Consider the following 16783-nt stretch of genomic DNA (forward strand, 5'->3'; position numbering starts at 1 on the left):
ACTAGAGCACGTTTGCAGGCAGAGAAGAGAGGAGAGATAGGTTTGAAACAGAAGAAACCGAGTGACAAAGAGATCACTGTTTGGACTCTCTCTCTAAGTAGCCTGTAAGGGTGAGTTTGATTCCACTCGACTACAAAAGTGTGATTGTCACATAGTTAATCCACAGCAGTGGGTTCGCTGGTGAGGGGAGTACCTTTGTGAATACCACTTGTGTGTGACCCTTGTTTGGGTGTGGTAGTTCACTGAAGAAAGGCACCCCTGTGGCAAATCACTGTTGGAGTTATTTCATATGTCATGGAACTGGATAAGCGACTATCACAGTTGTGTGTTTGGGGTAACCTTGTGTGGAAACTACCTGTGTCTGATAATCCTTGCCTGGGTGGGTAGTTTTACCACTTGAAGACGGTACGTCAGTGATAGACTACTGTTGGTGATAATCCATACGTGGATTCTGTTGGAGACACATGGTTTTGGACACTGGATGAGCTTTGTTGTGCCCACAGAAAGGTGGGTTTTGGAGGATCAATCAGGAGAATCAATCAGTGGCTCTCACAGTGTGGAAAAGGTGTGACCGGTGGGGAGTTATTCGTGTGTCCAATCCTCACCTTGGTCGATACTTCTACCACAGAAGAACGGTCCCCTTGTTGTGGTCACATTCGGTGACTTCTAAAGGATTTCAGAGGACAACAGGAAGAATCGATGGCATCAGCTTACTCGGACAACCACAAAACCTCTCTCTCTGCATCACTACTCAACTCAATACCACGAACTGAACTGAACTTTACTCATCACTATAAGACTGTATCCATTTATCCCTAGGCTTGAAAAAGCTTGGTCTTTATATTTCCACACTAATATACATATAATCTTTGCTAACCTGTTTAATATATCTGAACTTATATTACTGTATTGCGTAGTTACTAATAAATAGCATTAGTTAATAGCAATACCAGACTCCAAAGTGTTAAGTGTTTTCTATTTCTGCTGGTTCTTTAACACACTAGCTCACCTTCTCTCACCTCCTCTAACCCTGATAGTCCTTCCCTCGCTCCTCATTCTCCGTCAATCAGATAACCCTTTCCCCGTCTCTACCCTCTTTCTGTGATTTATTGCTGCCCTGTTACAATATCATTGGAAACTTGTTTGTGACTGTTTAAAATCCCATCACCGGACTCAACCTGATGAAAAGTTGCAGTCACAACAGATCTTCCACAATCAATTCTCCACTCTGGTCAGTAGTATGCTTTCAGTTCCATCAGGTTCACCTTTAGGAGTTTATCAAGCAGCTTCTGGAAGTCCGGACACTCCCTGTATAACCTACGGAGTCTATATTGGGCCAAACCTCCAGCAGGTCTCCCAGGCCCCAGCTGTAGACTGTGGGGTTGAGGACTGCAGGTGCTGGTGTTCCATATAAAGCAGTTCACAATGTACTGACTGAGATACTCATTCCATTCCTGCACTGAGCACCATAGCGACCATTTTAATGTAATTTAAGAATATTTGTGCACATACCTTTAGACACAATCCAGCAAATGAGGGCAATGAGGATGAAGACAAGAGCCACAATGTTACAAATATTCAGTCGCCACCACCACTGCTTGTCATCTAGAGTCCACAGGGAGAAATGAACAACAACATTAGAACTGTTTCAAAACTGAAATAACGGATCAACACAAACAGTTCTACATATGTTTCAGTGGACAAGTGTTCCAGATAACAGACATGGATTGGGATTGGTCAGGTTGGCTGTGATAATGAATGTCCTGAACATGAGACAATCCCACCAGGTTGGAAAAGGACCAGGTGTCAGAGCAATGCAGTGAGGGAGGTTCAGAGAGTTCACTCCACTGTCAGTGTGTGGAGATCCCTGGACAGACTAAAGGCCTTGTGGTTAGTTCTAGAAATATACTGTAAAGCCTGGGTATCCATTATCCTCAGGCCGTGAAGATGGAAATGGCAGGAAGACTGCAGTCTCTCTGAGTACACACTGAGCCAATGAGACAAGACCCCACTGTAAATAAGCTCAGTCGTATTATCCCAGTGATCAAGTGTGCAATTGACATGGTCATGCCAGTCAGCCAATCAGGATGGTGGAATTGGGAGATGGTTCTGGAGAAAGCTGGGCAGAGAGAGATTTGTGACGGACACTGGTGGCGTTCTTGGTCTTTTGGCGGGAGATGGAGAGAGGAGAGGATTGGGAGAGGCAGTTGCAGGATTTGATCTGACGGGAAGGCGTGATTCAAAGGAGTCCAAGATGGGAAGTTCTACTGGTGATCAGTGATGAGGAGTTGGTGCCGTGGGTAAGGGACACACCCAGACTTTGGAAAATATGATCTCCAACACTGTGCGCATTTCATGGAGAAGACCGTAGGGACATGAACTTGCTTGAGGTTCTGGTGTACATGAATGATCTCATAGTGTTCGAGTCCACACTGGAGGAGCACAAGATGAGACTACTGAAGGTGCTAGACTGCCTGAAAACTGAAGGGTTAAAACTGTCACTGGACAATTGCCAGTTCTGCAAGATGTCAGTCAATTACGTCGGGCACATAGTGTCTCAGGATGGAATAGCTATGTATCTGTCCAAGGTCGAGGCAGAGACCACATGGCGAAGGCCCAAGAATTTGAGAACTCTACATGCATTCCATGGATTCTGTGGGTACTACCAGAGATTTGTGAAGGATTACTCCAAAGTAAGCCAGCCTTTGAATCAGCTTCTGTGTGGTTACCCTCCCTTGGGGAATAAAGGGATGAGAAGGAAAGGAGAAGAAAGTAATGTTTTTCTTTGTCCTTTGGAGCCTTTCAGAGAAAGATGGGATGCCAAATGTGAAGAATCTTTCAGTTGATGAAAGAGCTGCTGACTAAAACACCTGTGCTGGCCTTTGCAAGCCCCCAGTTGCCGTATGTCCTGCACACCAACACCAGCCCTGAGAATTTAGGGGGTGTTCTATATCAGGTTCAGGGCAAAGGGTTGAGACCTGATGCTTTCCTCAGCTGGAGTCTGTCAACTTCTGAACGAAACTACCTTATGCACAAATTGGTGTTTCTGGCATTGAAATGGGTTGTGGTGGGTAAGTTAGGTCACTACCTATGGTGCCAAGTTAGAGGTGAGGACAACAATCCTGACCTTGGTGAACCTGGATGCCACAGGTCACCATTGGTCAGCAGCATTATCTGTTTATGATTTCAGCCTGAAATATTGGCTGGGGAGTTAGAATATTGATGTGGATTCATTGTCCTGACGGTCACATAAGGTGCTGGAAATGGACAGGAATGTGAGAATGCTGCTACCTCTGGTGTTAAAGCAATGTGCCAGCTTTCCACCACAGGGAAATGAGCAGCAAGGCTGTGGCAGGATAGAGCTGTGGATCATTTGGGAGCTTCGGGTTGTGCCATTCCACAAGTTTATTGCCACTTGACAGCTCTGGATACAAAGCAGTTGCCTGCCTTGAGTCCTGTGGAATTGGCAGTAACCCAGTGAGACAACCCTTGTATAGGTGCCATTTGGTCATCTGTTGCTGAAGGGGATATGGCCCAAGTTGAAAAGATGAATCACTCTACCATACCCCTACTGATGAAGGAGTGGAACAAACTGGAGTGGAGAAACCAGGTTTTATATAGGATCATGTCTCCTCCAGACAGGACTCAGCATTCTTAGTTGGTTTCGCCTGAGAAGCATCAGAGGATTATGTTAAAGCAACACACACAAAATGCTGGTGAACGCAGCAGGCCAGGCAGCATCTCTAGGAAGAGGTATAGTCAACGTTTCAGGCCGAGACCCTTCGTCAGGACTAACTGAAAGTAGAGCTAGTAAGAGATTTGAAAGTGGGAGGGGGAGGGGGAGATCCGAAATGATAGGAGAAGACAGGTGGGGGAGGGATGGAGCTGGGGTGTAAGGTTGTTGTTCTGACACCACTGAACAGCTGATCTAAACATAGAAAACCTACAGCACAATACAAGCCCTTCGGCTCACAAAGTAGTGCTGAACATGTCCCTACCTTAGAAAATTACGAGGCTTACCTATAGCTCTCTACCTTTCTAAGCTCCATGTACCTATCTAAAAGTCTCTTAAAAGACCCGATTGTATCCGCCTCTAACACCGTTGCCGGCAGCCCATTCCACGCACTCACCACTCTCTGAGTAAAAAACTTACCCCTGACATCTCCTCTGTACCTACTCCCCAGCACCTTCAATCTGAGTCCTCTTTTGGCAACCATTTCAGCCCTGGGAAAAAGCCTCTGACTATCCACACGATCAATGCCTCTCATTATCTTATACACCTCTATCAGGTCACCTCTCATCCTCCGTTGCTCCAAGGAGAAAAGGCCCAGTTCACTCAACCTATTCTCATAAGGCATGCTCCCCAGTCCAGGCTACATCCTTGTAAATCTCCTTTGTACCCTTTCTATGGCTTTCACATCCTTCCTGTAGTGAGGTGACCAGAACTGAGCACAGTACTCCAAGTGGAGTCTGACCAGGGTCCTATATAGCTTCAACATTACCTCTTGGCTCCTAAATTCAATTCCATGGTTGATGAAGGCCAATACATCGTACGCCTTCTTAACCACAGAGTCAACCTGCGCAGCTGCTTGGAGCGTCCTATGGACTCAGACCCCAAGATCCCTCTGATCCTCCACACTGCCAAGAGTCTTACCATTAATACTATATTTTGCCATCATATTTGACCTACCAAAGTGAACCACTTCACACTTATCTGGGTTGAAATCTGTCTGCCACTTCTCAGCCCAGTTTTGCATCCCATCAATGTCGCGCTGTAACTTCTGACAGCCCTCCACACTATCCACAACACCTCCAACCTTTGTGTCATCAGCAAACTTACTAACCCATCCCTCCACTTCCTCATCCAGGTCATTTATGAAAATCACGAAGAGTAAGGGTCCCAGAAGAGATCCCTGAGGCACTCCACTGGTGACCGACCTCCATGCAGAATATGACCTTGCTACAACCACACTTTGCCTTCTGTGGGCAAGCCAGTTCTGGATCCACAAAGCAATGTCCCCTTAGATCCTATGCTTCCTTACTTTCTCAATAAGCCTTGCATGGGGTATCTTATCAACTGCATTGCTGAAATCCATATACACTACATCTACTGCTCTATCTTCATCAATGTGTTTAGACACATCCTCAAAAAATTCAATCAGGCTTGTAAGGCACAACCTGCCCTTGACAAAGCCATGCTGACTCTTCCTAATCATATTATGCCTCTCCAAAAATTCATAAGTCCTGCCTCTCAGAATCTTCTCCATCAACTTATCAAGCACTGAGGTAAGACTCACTGGTCTATTATTTCCTGGGCTATCTCTACTCCCTTCCTTGAATAAAGGAACAATATCCGCAACCCTCCAATCCCCATTGATGATGCAAAGATCATTGCCAGAGGCTCAGCAATCTGCTCCCTCACGTCCCACAGTAGCCTGGGGTACATCTCATCCAGTCCCGGCGACTTATCCAACCTGATGCTTTCCAAAAGCCCCCGCACATCCTCTTTCTTATCCACATGCTCAAGCTTTTCAGTCTGCTGCAAATCATCACTACAATCACCAAGATCCTTTTCCATAGAGAATACTGAAGTAAAGTATTCATTAAGTAGCCCTGCTGTTTCCTTCGGTTCCATACGCACTTTCCCACTGTCACACTTGATAGGTCCTATTCTTTCACATCTTATCCTCTTGCTCTTCACATACTTGTAGAAAGCCTTGGGGTTTTCTTTAATCCTGCCCGCCAAGGCCTTCTCATGGCCCCTCCTGGCTCTCCTAATTTCCTTCTTAAGCTCCTTCCTATTAGTCTTATAACCTTCTAGATCTCTAACATCACCTAGCTCTCTGAACCTTTTGTAAGCTTTTCTTTTTTTCTTGACTGGATTTATTTCAGCCTTTGAACACCATGGTTCCTGTACCCTACCATAACTTCCTGTCTCACTGGAACTCCACACAAATATCCCCTGGACATTTGCCACATTTCTTCCGTACTTTTCCCTGAGAACATCTGCTTCCAATTTAAGCTTCCAATTTCCTGCCTGACAGCCTCATAATTCCCCTTACTCCAATTAAATGCTTTTCTAACTTGTCTGTTCCTATCTCTCTCCAATCCTATTGTAAAGGAGATAGAATTATGATCACTATCTCCAAAATACTTTCCCACTGAGAGTACTGACACCTGACCAGGTTCATTTCCCAACACCAAATCAAGTACAGTCTCTCTTGTAGGCTTATCTACATATTGTGTCAAGAAACCTTCCTGAACACACCTAACAAACTCCACCCCATCTAAACCCCTTGCTGTAGGGAGATGCCAATCGATATTTGGGAAATTAAAATCTCCCATCACGACAACCTTGTTATTATTATACCTTTCCAGGATCTGTTTCCCTATCTGCTCCTCAATATCCCTGTTACTATTGGGCGGTCTATAAAAAACACCTAGTAAAGTTATTGACCCCTTCCTGTTCCTAACCTCCACCCACAGAGGCTCCGTAGACAATCCCTCCATGGCGTCCACCTTTTCTGCAGCTGTGACACTATCTCTGATCAATAGTGCCATGCCCCCACCTCTTTTGCCTCCCTCCCTATCCTTTCTGAAACATCTAAAACCCGGCACTTGAAGTAACCATTCCTGTCCCTGAGCCATCCAAGTCTCTGTGATGGCCACCACATCATATCTCCAAGTACTGATCCACGCTCTATGCTCATCCACTTTGTTTACAACACTCCTTGCATTAAAATAGACACATCTCAAACCTTCGGTCTGAGCACATCCCTTCTTTATCATCTGCCTATCCTCCATCTCGCACTGTCTACAAGCTTTCTCTACCTTTGAGCCAACCTCCTCTTCCCCAGTCTCCGCAGTTCGGTTCCCATACCCCAACAATTCTAGTTTAAACTCTCTCCAGTAGCCACAGCAAACCTCCCCGCCAGGATATTGGTCCCCCTGGGATTCAAGTGCAACCCGTCCTTTTTGTACTGGTCACTCCTGCCCCAAAAGAGGTCCCAATGATCCAGAAATCTGAATCCCTGCCCCCTGCTCCAATCCCTCAGCCACACAATTATCCTCCACCTCATTCTATTCCTATACTCACAGTTGCGTGGCACAGGCAGTAATCCCGAGATTACTACCTTTGCGGTCCTGCTTCTCAACTTCCTTCCTAATTCCCAGTACTCTTTTCCTTCCTATGTCATTGGTACCAATATGTACCACGACCTCTGGATATGCTCCCTTCCACTGCAGGATATCTTGAACGTGATTTGAAACATCCTGGACCCTGGCACCTGGGAGGCAAACTACCATCTATGTTACATAGAAACATAGATCTATCTTTCTTTTCTACGCATCTTCATCACCATCCGAAATTTTCCCAACACTAGTTATGTCATCTGCAAATTTATGGGTGGTGCTTATTCTGTGCTTAGCCACACAGTGGAGGGTGAAGAGTGAGTAGAGCAGTGGGCTAAGCACACAATCCTCGAGGTGTGACAATGTTGATTGTCAGTCAGGAGATTTTGTTTCCGACACGCGCGGACTGTGGTCTTCCAGTGAGGAAGTCAAAAATCCAGTTGGAGAGGGAGGTACAGAGACCCAGGTTTTGGAGCTTTTGGGACATTCTGTTTCTGCACCAGGGGAAGACAATACATGAATGTTCATGTTGATTGATGGTCACTTAAATCCTCAAAGTGTGATCAGGGAAGTTGTTAAGTGGCCATTAGAAACAAGTGCTACACCTGCCCCTACACCTCCTCCTTCACTATCATCCAAGGCCCTAAACAGTCCTTCCAGGTGAGGTGACACTTCACCTGTGAGTCTGTTGGGGTCATTTACTGTGTTTGGTGCTTCTGGTGTGGCCTCTTATACATTGGTGAGACCCAACGTAGATTGTGAGACCGCTTCACTGAGCACCTACAGTCCGTCCGCCAGAACAAGCTGGATCTCCCAGTGGCCACCCATTTTAATTCCGCTTCCCATTCTAATATGTCCATCCTTGGCCTCTGCCATTGTCGTGATGAGGCCACACTTGGGTTGGAGGAACAACATCTTATATTCCGTTTAGGTAGCCTCCAACCTGATGGCATGAAGATTGATTTCTCAAACTTCTGGTAGTGCCCCCCAACACCCCCCGCCCATTCTCCATTTCCCATCCCCTTTTCCCTCTCCCACTTCATCTCCTTGACCACCCATCGCCTCCCTTCTGTCTCCCCCCCGCCCCCCGCCCTTTCTTTCTTTCTTCCATGGCCTTCTATCGCTTTCACTAATCAACTTCCTGGTACTTTACTTTATCCCTACCTCTACAGGTTTCACCTGTCACCTGGTGGTTCTCTCCCTTCCCCCCACCTTTTAAATCTACTCCTCAGCTTTTATTTCAACAGTCCTACTGAAGGGTCTCAGCCCGAAATGTCAACTGTGCTTTTTCCATAGATGCTGCCTGGCTTGCTGAGTTCCTCCAGCATTTCGTGTGTGTGCTCGGATTTCCAGAATTTGTAGATTTTCTCTTCTTTGTGATTTAAAAGGATTCTACTAGCTGGGATGTACTAGTATTGTAAATACGTAATTCTACAAATATTACCTGTGTATATTCAAAATGTTAGCGGTTAGTAGATAATTATAGCAATTGAAATTGTGGTTATTCATTTATGACTTTATTTGATTTAAAAAAATGTAAGACTGTGTGTGATGAGAGGAGAATCAGTTCTCTGCTGAAATTCTGCTGTTTCTATATCACCAGCTTCAATGTCTCTCCGATGACTCAGTTGATGAGTCACAGCAGAGGTTATCCTACTTAGACTTTGATGGAAATAAAAATCACAGATCATAGTTTCTATGGCAGATTCTGCCATTAATAAATCACACACGACATCACAAATATTTGAAACTTCTTACCAAAGACAAGCAACTCCATTATTTTCAACTCTTTCTCATCAACAGAGAAGGTGTAATCTCCTTGGTCACTGGCATTTAATCTGCTTATCGTCAGTGCACCACTCAAAGCATCGAATTGTAAACGGTCCTTGAACTGTTCACTTGGTGCCCATGTGGCGTCACCTGGGATGTGATCCAAAATAACATCATGGCTTTTGTTGCTGGCTTTGAAAGTCCAAAGAATTTCATTCTCGCTGGAATCAACAGTGATTTCAGGATCCAGTAAAACTGATGAACCAAGGACACCAACCACTTCTTCCCTTTCAGCTGTTTAGAATAAAAAGAAAATATAATCATTTAAACTGTAGAGCAGGTGAAAGTGAGACAACTACAGCACAGGAGTAATATTACTTGAACAGATGTTATTGGACATTTTACTGCAGTTTCAGGACCAAGCTGTGTAGGGCAACTTGATTTGTAGCCTTGATCACCAGGACAATACTAATACTTATGACAGGATGCTGTTTATTTACTACAGCTCAGAGTTTAACACAGTCATTCCCACAGCTCTGATTGAAAAGCTCCAAAACCTGGGCCATTGTATCTCCCTCTGCAACTGGATCATTGACTTCCTCACTGGAATTCCACTATCTATGTAGTCCTCACTGGTGCATGTCAAGGATGGGAGCTCAGCCCACTGCTCAACTCAGTCATTAAGGACAACTGTCCCCCAGGACATGCTCTCTTTCAATTGCTACCGTCAAGAAGGAGGCAGACACTCAACGATTCAGGAGCAACTTCTTCCTCTCTGCCATCGAAATATTAAATGGGCATTGAACCCATTAACAATACCTCTACATATTTAAGTTAACTATTATACATATTTACTGTAATGCAGTATTTTATTATGTATTGCATTGCCATGCAACTGCAAAAACAACAAATTTCATGACAAATAACGGTGATATTAAAGCTCATTATGATTCTGTGTAAGATCAACTATCAACCTGTCATCTGAGTGAGATGGAAAGGACAGGGATTTTATAACACATAGAAACATAGAAAACCTACAGCACAATACAAGCCCTTTGCCCCGCAAAGTTGTGCCAAACATGTCCCTACCTTAGAAATTACTAGGCTTACCTATATTTTTCTAAGCTCCATGTACCTATCCAAAAGTCTCCTAAAAGACCCTATTGCATCCACCTCCAACACCGTTGCTGGCAGCCCATTCCACGTTTTCACCACTCTCTGCGTAAAAAACTTATCCCGGCATCTCCTCTGTACCTGCTCCCCAGCACCTTAAACCTGTGTCCTCTTGTGGCAACCATTTCAGCCCTGGGAAAAAGCCTCTGATGATCCACACGATCAATGTCTCAAGAACTACACAACACCAAGAACTACATGTTCATGCTCTCTTTATTCTTCAAGAGTTTCAGATCCAACTTATCTGAACCAACACACACTGAATTTAAACCACTTTGCCAAATCTTCTCTACACCATGTTACCAATCTCAGGTTTACTCGTCTGCTCCATAGAACCATTCTGATAAATCCCCTGTGCACTGTCTCCAAAGCCTTGCTATGAGTGTTTCATCTGATGAATAATAGTTGTAGAATAAGAAATTTGATAGAGAATACACAGATTTGGGTAAGGAATGGTGCAATAGAAAGAGTGATATTTTATAGTCACCATATTTGAGATCTTGGAGAATGGCCCTCTGCTCCCCAACTGAACACCGACTTCCCAACCCACCTACAGTCTGCAAACTGACTTCCCAACATCTCTTCTTCACCTGTATTTAACCAACTTATCCAGGCTAAATTCCTCTCAAAGCTCCTCCTCATTTCAGCCAAGTCAGCTCAGAATCCTTTTCATACACTGATCACACTGGAAGGTAGAGATTGTGTTTGAATGTCTCTGTGGCAACGGGCAACGGACACAAGTGGTTTTTGTGCATGTGCTGGTTCCCTGAGAACTTCCTGGAATAACTCAGGAGCAGAATGAGTATGGATGGACATGTACAATGAGAAACGGAATTGCAGAAGCATCTCAGCAGCAATCACAAGAAATACAGAAACTAAACTAAACTATTTTTACCAAAGAACACCATTAGAACAAAAACAAACTCAAAAATTACAGGACAAAAAAAAGCAAAGACAGCCCTTCAAACAAGCCCTATCATTCAATTAAACCACGGCTGATATGCCCCAGGCCACGCCTCCATTTTCTTATATTCCTCAATTTCCCCAATCATCCAGAAAATTACCTATTTCCTCTTCTAAATCCCATAAATGATACAGTCTTCACCATTCTATAGGGTAATGTATTCCAGAGATTAACCACCTTCAGTGAGAAGAAATTCCTGTGTACCGCAGTCTAAATGAGTGGCCCTTAATCTTTTAACAATGTCACCTTCCAATTTCCACTAAATTAATTCTCTTGTAATGTTCTTTTCTTTTGTTCTAATTATGTTCTTCCTTGTAAAAAAGATGCTTCAAGTCAAGTCAAGTCAAGTCACTTTTTATTGTCATTTCGACCATAATTGCTGGTACAGTACACAGTAAAAATGAGACAACGTTTTTGCAGGACTATGGTGCTACATTTATGCTTTCATTGTGAATGGTGCTTATGTCACTTGCCTGCAATGCAAGTTTTTCATTGCATCTGTGCTAATCCATTTTTGTACATATGAAATAAACTTTACCTTTACTTTCCCTCTCTGCAGACACACACTCAAGATTTAATCATGCAACATCCCAAGGATATCACCAGAAAGCCATCAAATTGTCAGGTACTGTAGAGGAGGCTTAACCCAAATGCAGATTAGCTGAGAGGATTTACTGGGGAGTGATCACTTTAATCATAAACTGCAAAATAACAAGACACAAGGGGCCACAAAACAAGAAACAACTGAAACTCAATTTGACAAGACAACTGTACAACAAGGCAACAGAAAGCTAGGAGTAAACTGGTGGTTGATATGAGACAACAAGGATTGGGGATGGGAGCTGGGTTTAAATAGGCTGCAGGTGATGAAGTGGAAACGAGTGGCAGGTGACTCCTGTTAACTGGATTGAAACAGGGAGGTGCCTGTCTGTGCAGCCCTGGCAGGATATTCTCCTACGGCCAACACCTGATGGCCCAGAATGATCCAACAGGTCCGCTGGCAGTCTTCCATGCGAGATGTAGTGGTTGAATAAAAAGTCACTAACTTACAGTTAATTCAATAAAGGGATGCTGCAGGATCAGCTGATGTGCTGTAGCTGCATGATGTGGGAGCTGGTGGACCCCACTGTGGTTCCTGGTAACCGCATCTGCAGCAAGTGCCGGCTGCTGGAGGAATTTGGGCTCAAAACTGATGACCAGGAACATGAGCTGCGGCATATTAGGGAGGGGGAGAGCTACCTGGATTCTCTGTTTCAGGATGTAGTCACTCATTAGAGATCAGCTGCCTCGAATTCAATCTATGGTCAGGGACAAGAGGGTGTGACTGCGAATGAGGCAGGTGGTGGGATCCAAGAGACAGTGCTGGAGGAGTCTCAGCCCTTGAGCTTGTCCAACAGGTCTGAGATTCTTGCTCCCTGTGTTGCACCATAGTTCAGGGAGCTCTTCAAGAGAGAGGAAAGAAGAGAAATGTAGTAATAATTGTGGACAGTACTGTCAGGAGAACAGAGTTCTCTGTCGCGAGGATAGAGCATCCTGAAGGCTGTGATACCTGCCTGGTGCCCAGGTTTGGGACATCTCATCTGGCCTGCAGAGGAATTTGCAGTGGGAGGAGAAAGATCCAGTTGTTGTGTCCATGTGGGTACCAACGACATAGGTAGAACAAGGAAACAAGTTATGCTGAGGGAATTTGAGCAGCTAGGGACTAAATTAAAAAGCAGAACCAAAAAGGTAATAATCTTTGGATTACTACCTGAGCCATGTGCAAATTGGCACAGGGTCAAGAAGATTAGAGAGTTAATACATGCGTCAAGGATAGGTGTGGGAGAAGTGGGTTTGAATTCATGGAGAATTGCAACCAGTACTGGGGAAGGAGGGAGATGTACCAATGGGACGGGCTCCACTTGAACTGTGATGGGACCTGGATCCGAGTGAATCACATAACTAGGGCTGTGGATAAGGCTTTAAACGAAATAGTAGGAAGGTGGTTTCAACAGATTGGAGAAGTAAAGTAAAAATGAAAAGTGTTGCTAAAGATAAAGAAAAAGCAAAAGAAAGAAAAGAGAAAAGTAAGAGTGGAGTGAAGAAAAGTCAAGTGCTGAAGATTACAAGAATTTAAAAGCACGATGAGTGTACGGGCCCTTTATTTGAATGCCCGCGTAGCAAGCATTCGGAACAAGATCAGTGAACTTGTGGCACAGATCAGTATGAGTGGGAATCGCTTACTGGCCACTACAGAGACACAGTTTCAGGGTAGACAGGACAGGGAATTAAATATTCAAGGATATCTGGTAATACGGAAGGATAGGCAAGAAGGTAAGGGAGGTGGGTTAGCGCTCTTAATTAAAGATGAGATCAGGACAATAGTGAGATGATATAAGATCTAAGGAGCAGAATGTTGAATCCATCTGGGTAGAGATTAGGAATAGTAAAGGGAAAAAAATCACTGGTGGGAGTTGACTATTGGCCACCGAATAGTAATATTACAGTGGCACAGGCAATAAACAGAGAAATATCTGAGGTATGTAAGAATGGAACAGCAGTTATCACGGGGGATGTTAACTTGCACATAGATTGGGTGAATCAAGTTGGTTGAGGCAGTCTTGAGGAGGACTTCATAGAATACATCTGTGATGGCTTTTTTGAAAAGCATGTTACTGAACCTACAAGGGAACACGCTATCTTGGATCTGTTCCTGTGCAATGAGACAGGTAAAATTAGTGATCTTTTAGTTATCGATCCTCATGGAAAGAGTGATCACAGTATGATTGAGTTTCTCATACAAATGCAGGGTGCAATAGTTCTAGCTAAACCAGTGTATGATGCCTAAACAATGGAGACTACAATGGGATGAAGGAGGATTTGGCTAGTGTAGACTAGGAACACAGTCTATATGGTGGGACGGTTGAGGAACAGTGGAAAACTTTCAAAGAGATTTTTCACAATGCTCAACAGAAGTATATTCTAGTTATATGTCTATGGGGTGTATGGGGTGTCAGGGAGGGGTAGCAGCTCTGGTGGGGGAGCAGGTCACGTCCTTTTCAAGGCGATTAGCCACCTGGCACTCAGCTCTCACCTGTGGCTCCCCGTAGCTGTTGGCATGAGACAGCGGCTACATCCTGGGAAACGGCTTCCGGCTAAACCAGGTGAGCATGAGGAAATCTGCAGATGCTGGAATTTCAAGCAACACACACAAAATGCTGGTGGAATGCAGCGGGCCAGGCAGCATCTCTAGGAAGAGGTACAGTCGACGTTTCGGGCCGAGACCCTTCGTCAGGACTAACTGAAAGAAGAGATAGTAAGAGATTTGAAAGTGAGAGGGGGAGGGAGAGATCCAAAATGATAGGAGAAGACAGGAGAGGGAGGGATAAGAACTGGAAAGTTGATTGGCAAAAGGGATATGAGAGGATCATAGGACGGGATATCCTATCATTTCAAATCTCATAGTATCTCTTCTTTCAACACTCACAACACGCTGGAGGAACTCAGCAGGGCGGGCGGTATCCATGGAAAAGATCAGTCGACGTTTCGGGCCGGAACCCTTCGTGAGTCCTGATGAAGGGTTCTGGCCCGAAACATCGACCGATCTTTTCCACGGATGCTGTCCGACCTGCTGAGTTCCTCCAGTGTGTTGTGAGTGTTGCTTTGACCCCAGCATCTGCAGATTATTTTTCTTTCCTTCTTTCTTTTCAAATCTTTTTATTGTATATATAGGAAAAATAACATGAATACATCGAAGTAACAACACTTACAATGCCTCAAAAAAACCCCATCATCTTAAGATTGAAAACAAAATTTTGTGATAACAAAAAAAACCTACTGAGCAGAAAAGTGAGAAAAAAAAAGAGAACCCATTAGGCGTACAACCCCAGAGCCATGCATCATACAAAAAGCTTCTAAAAATAAACATCAAACCGCCAGCAAGAAAAGAAAATATGCTAAAAAAAAATTACAATTAGATCATGGAAAAATTATATCAATTAACTCAAATGATAATAACGAGCAAATGAGCCCCATCTTTTCTCAAAATCAAATAAAGGTTCAAAGGTTCGACTTCTAATTTTCTCCAAACTAAGACATAGCATCACTTGAGAGAACCATTGTGACAAAGTGGGAGCTGGTGTATCCTTCCACTTCAACAAAATGGCCCTCCTAGCTATCAATGTAACAAATGCAATAACATGTTGGTCAGACACATAAATACCATGAATATTTTGAGGAACTATTCCAAAAAACAGTTAATTTATTAGGTTGTAAATTAATTTTAAGTGCTTTAGAAATTGTTGAGAAGACCGACTTCCAGAACTGTTCCAGTATAGAACAAGACCAAAACATATGTGTCAGTGTAGCTATCTCAGTTTTACATCTATCACAATGACTATCAACATTAGGAAAGATTTTAGAAAGTCTCTGCTTTGTCAAATGATAACGATGTACAATTTTAAATTGAATCAATGAATGGCTAGCACAAATTGAAGAAGAGTTAACCAACTTCAATATCCGCATCCAATCCTCCGTCATAAAAGTCAAATTAAGTTCTTTTTCCCAATCCTGTTTAATCTTAGACAAAGGACGCTTATCCCATTGTGATAGTAAATTATAAGTTCTTCCAATAGAACCGTTAATCAAAGGATTCATACTCATAATAGTATCTAACAGGTCGGCCTCCAATATGTAAGGGAAATTACTTAAATATTTTTGTAAAAAATGTCTAACTTGAAGGTATTGCAGAAAGTGTGAGTATGAAAGAGAATATTTATCAATTAATTGTTCAAAGGACATCAATATATCTTCCTTAAATAAATCCAAAAAGGAATTAATACCTTTATTTTTCCAAAGTAGAAAAATTGGATTACTCAAAGAAGGCTTAAAAAAGTAATTTTGGTAAATTAAACTACAAAGTTTAATTTTTTTAAGATTAAAAAAATTGTGAAACTGGAGCCAAATTTGTAAAGAATACTTAATCACAGGATATAGGTTTAAATTAACAACTTTACCTAATTGCATAGGTAAAGAAGCCCCCAATAACGAGGTTAAATAAAACTGTTTTACAACTTTTAGTTCCAGGTCTACCCAAATTGGTCGATCACTCTTATCAACCCAATATAACCAAAAAGACATATATCGCAGATTAACAGTCCAATAATACATTCTAAAATTAGGCAAAGCAAGACCTCCATCCTTTTCCAATTTTTGTAAATGACATTTACTAATTCTTGGTCTTTTATTATTCCAAATAAAAGATAAAATAATAGAATAAATCCCATCAAAAAACTTCTTAGTCAAAAAAACAGGAAAATTCTGAAAGAAATATAAACATTTCAGTAAAATCATCATTTTAACTATATGAATATGACCAACAAGTGAAAATGTAAGTGGACTCCATCTACTACATAAATACTTCATAGAGTCTACTAAGGGAACAAAATTAGCTTTATAAAGATCCTTATATTTTTTAGTAATTATAATACCTAAATATCTAAAAGAGTCTGAAACTTTAAAAGGAGTATTATCATATATAGAAACAGAATCTTTTAAAGGAAACAATTCACTTTTACTAAAATTAATTTTATATCCTGAAAAACCTCCGAATTCATTAAATAATTTTAGCAGGGCAGGAATGGATTCTTCAGGGTTAGATATATAAACCAATAAATCATCAGCATAAAGAGAGACCTTATGCATGGTCTCATTCACAAAGATCCCATGGATATTTTTAGCCTCACAAAGAGCAATAGCAAGGGGTTC

General features: G+C 42.8%; 1 protein-coding gene across 1 annotated transcript in view; it reads right to left on the reverse strand.

Annotated features, from left to right (window-relative positions):
* Nucleotides 1–16783, reverse strand: part of LOC140198139 (uncharacterized) — a 153258-nt gene that overhangs the window by 23712 nt on the left and 112763 nt on the right. The window contains exons 16-17 of the mRNA XM_072259099.1: nt 8890–9195; nt 1513–1605 (exon numbers count right to left, since the gene is read on the reverse strand). Of these exons, the coding sequence (XP_072115200.1) occupies nt 1513–1605; nt 8890–9195 (399 nt within the window). The remainder of the gene's footprint in view (nt 1–1512; nt 1606–8889; nt 9196–16783) is intronic.

Source organism: Mobula birostris, chromosome 5 (assembly GCF_030028105.1).
Source record: "Mobula birostris isolate sMobBir1 chromosome 5, sMobBir1.hap1, whole genome shotgun sequence".
Taxonomy (NCBI): Eukaryota; Metazoa; Chordata; class Chondrichthyes; order Myliobatiformes; family Myliobatidae; genus Mobula; species Mobula birostris.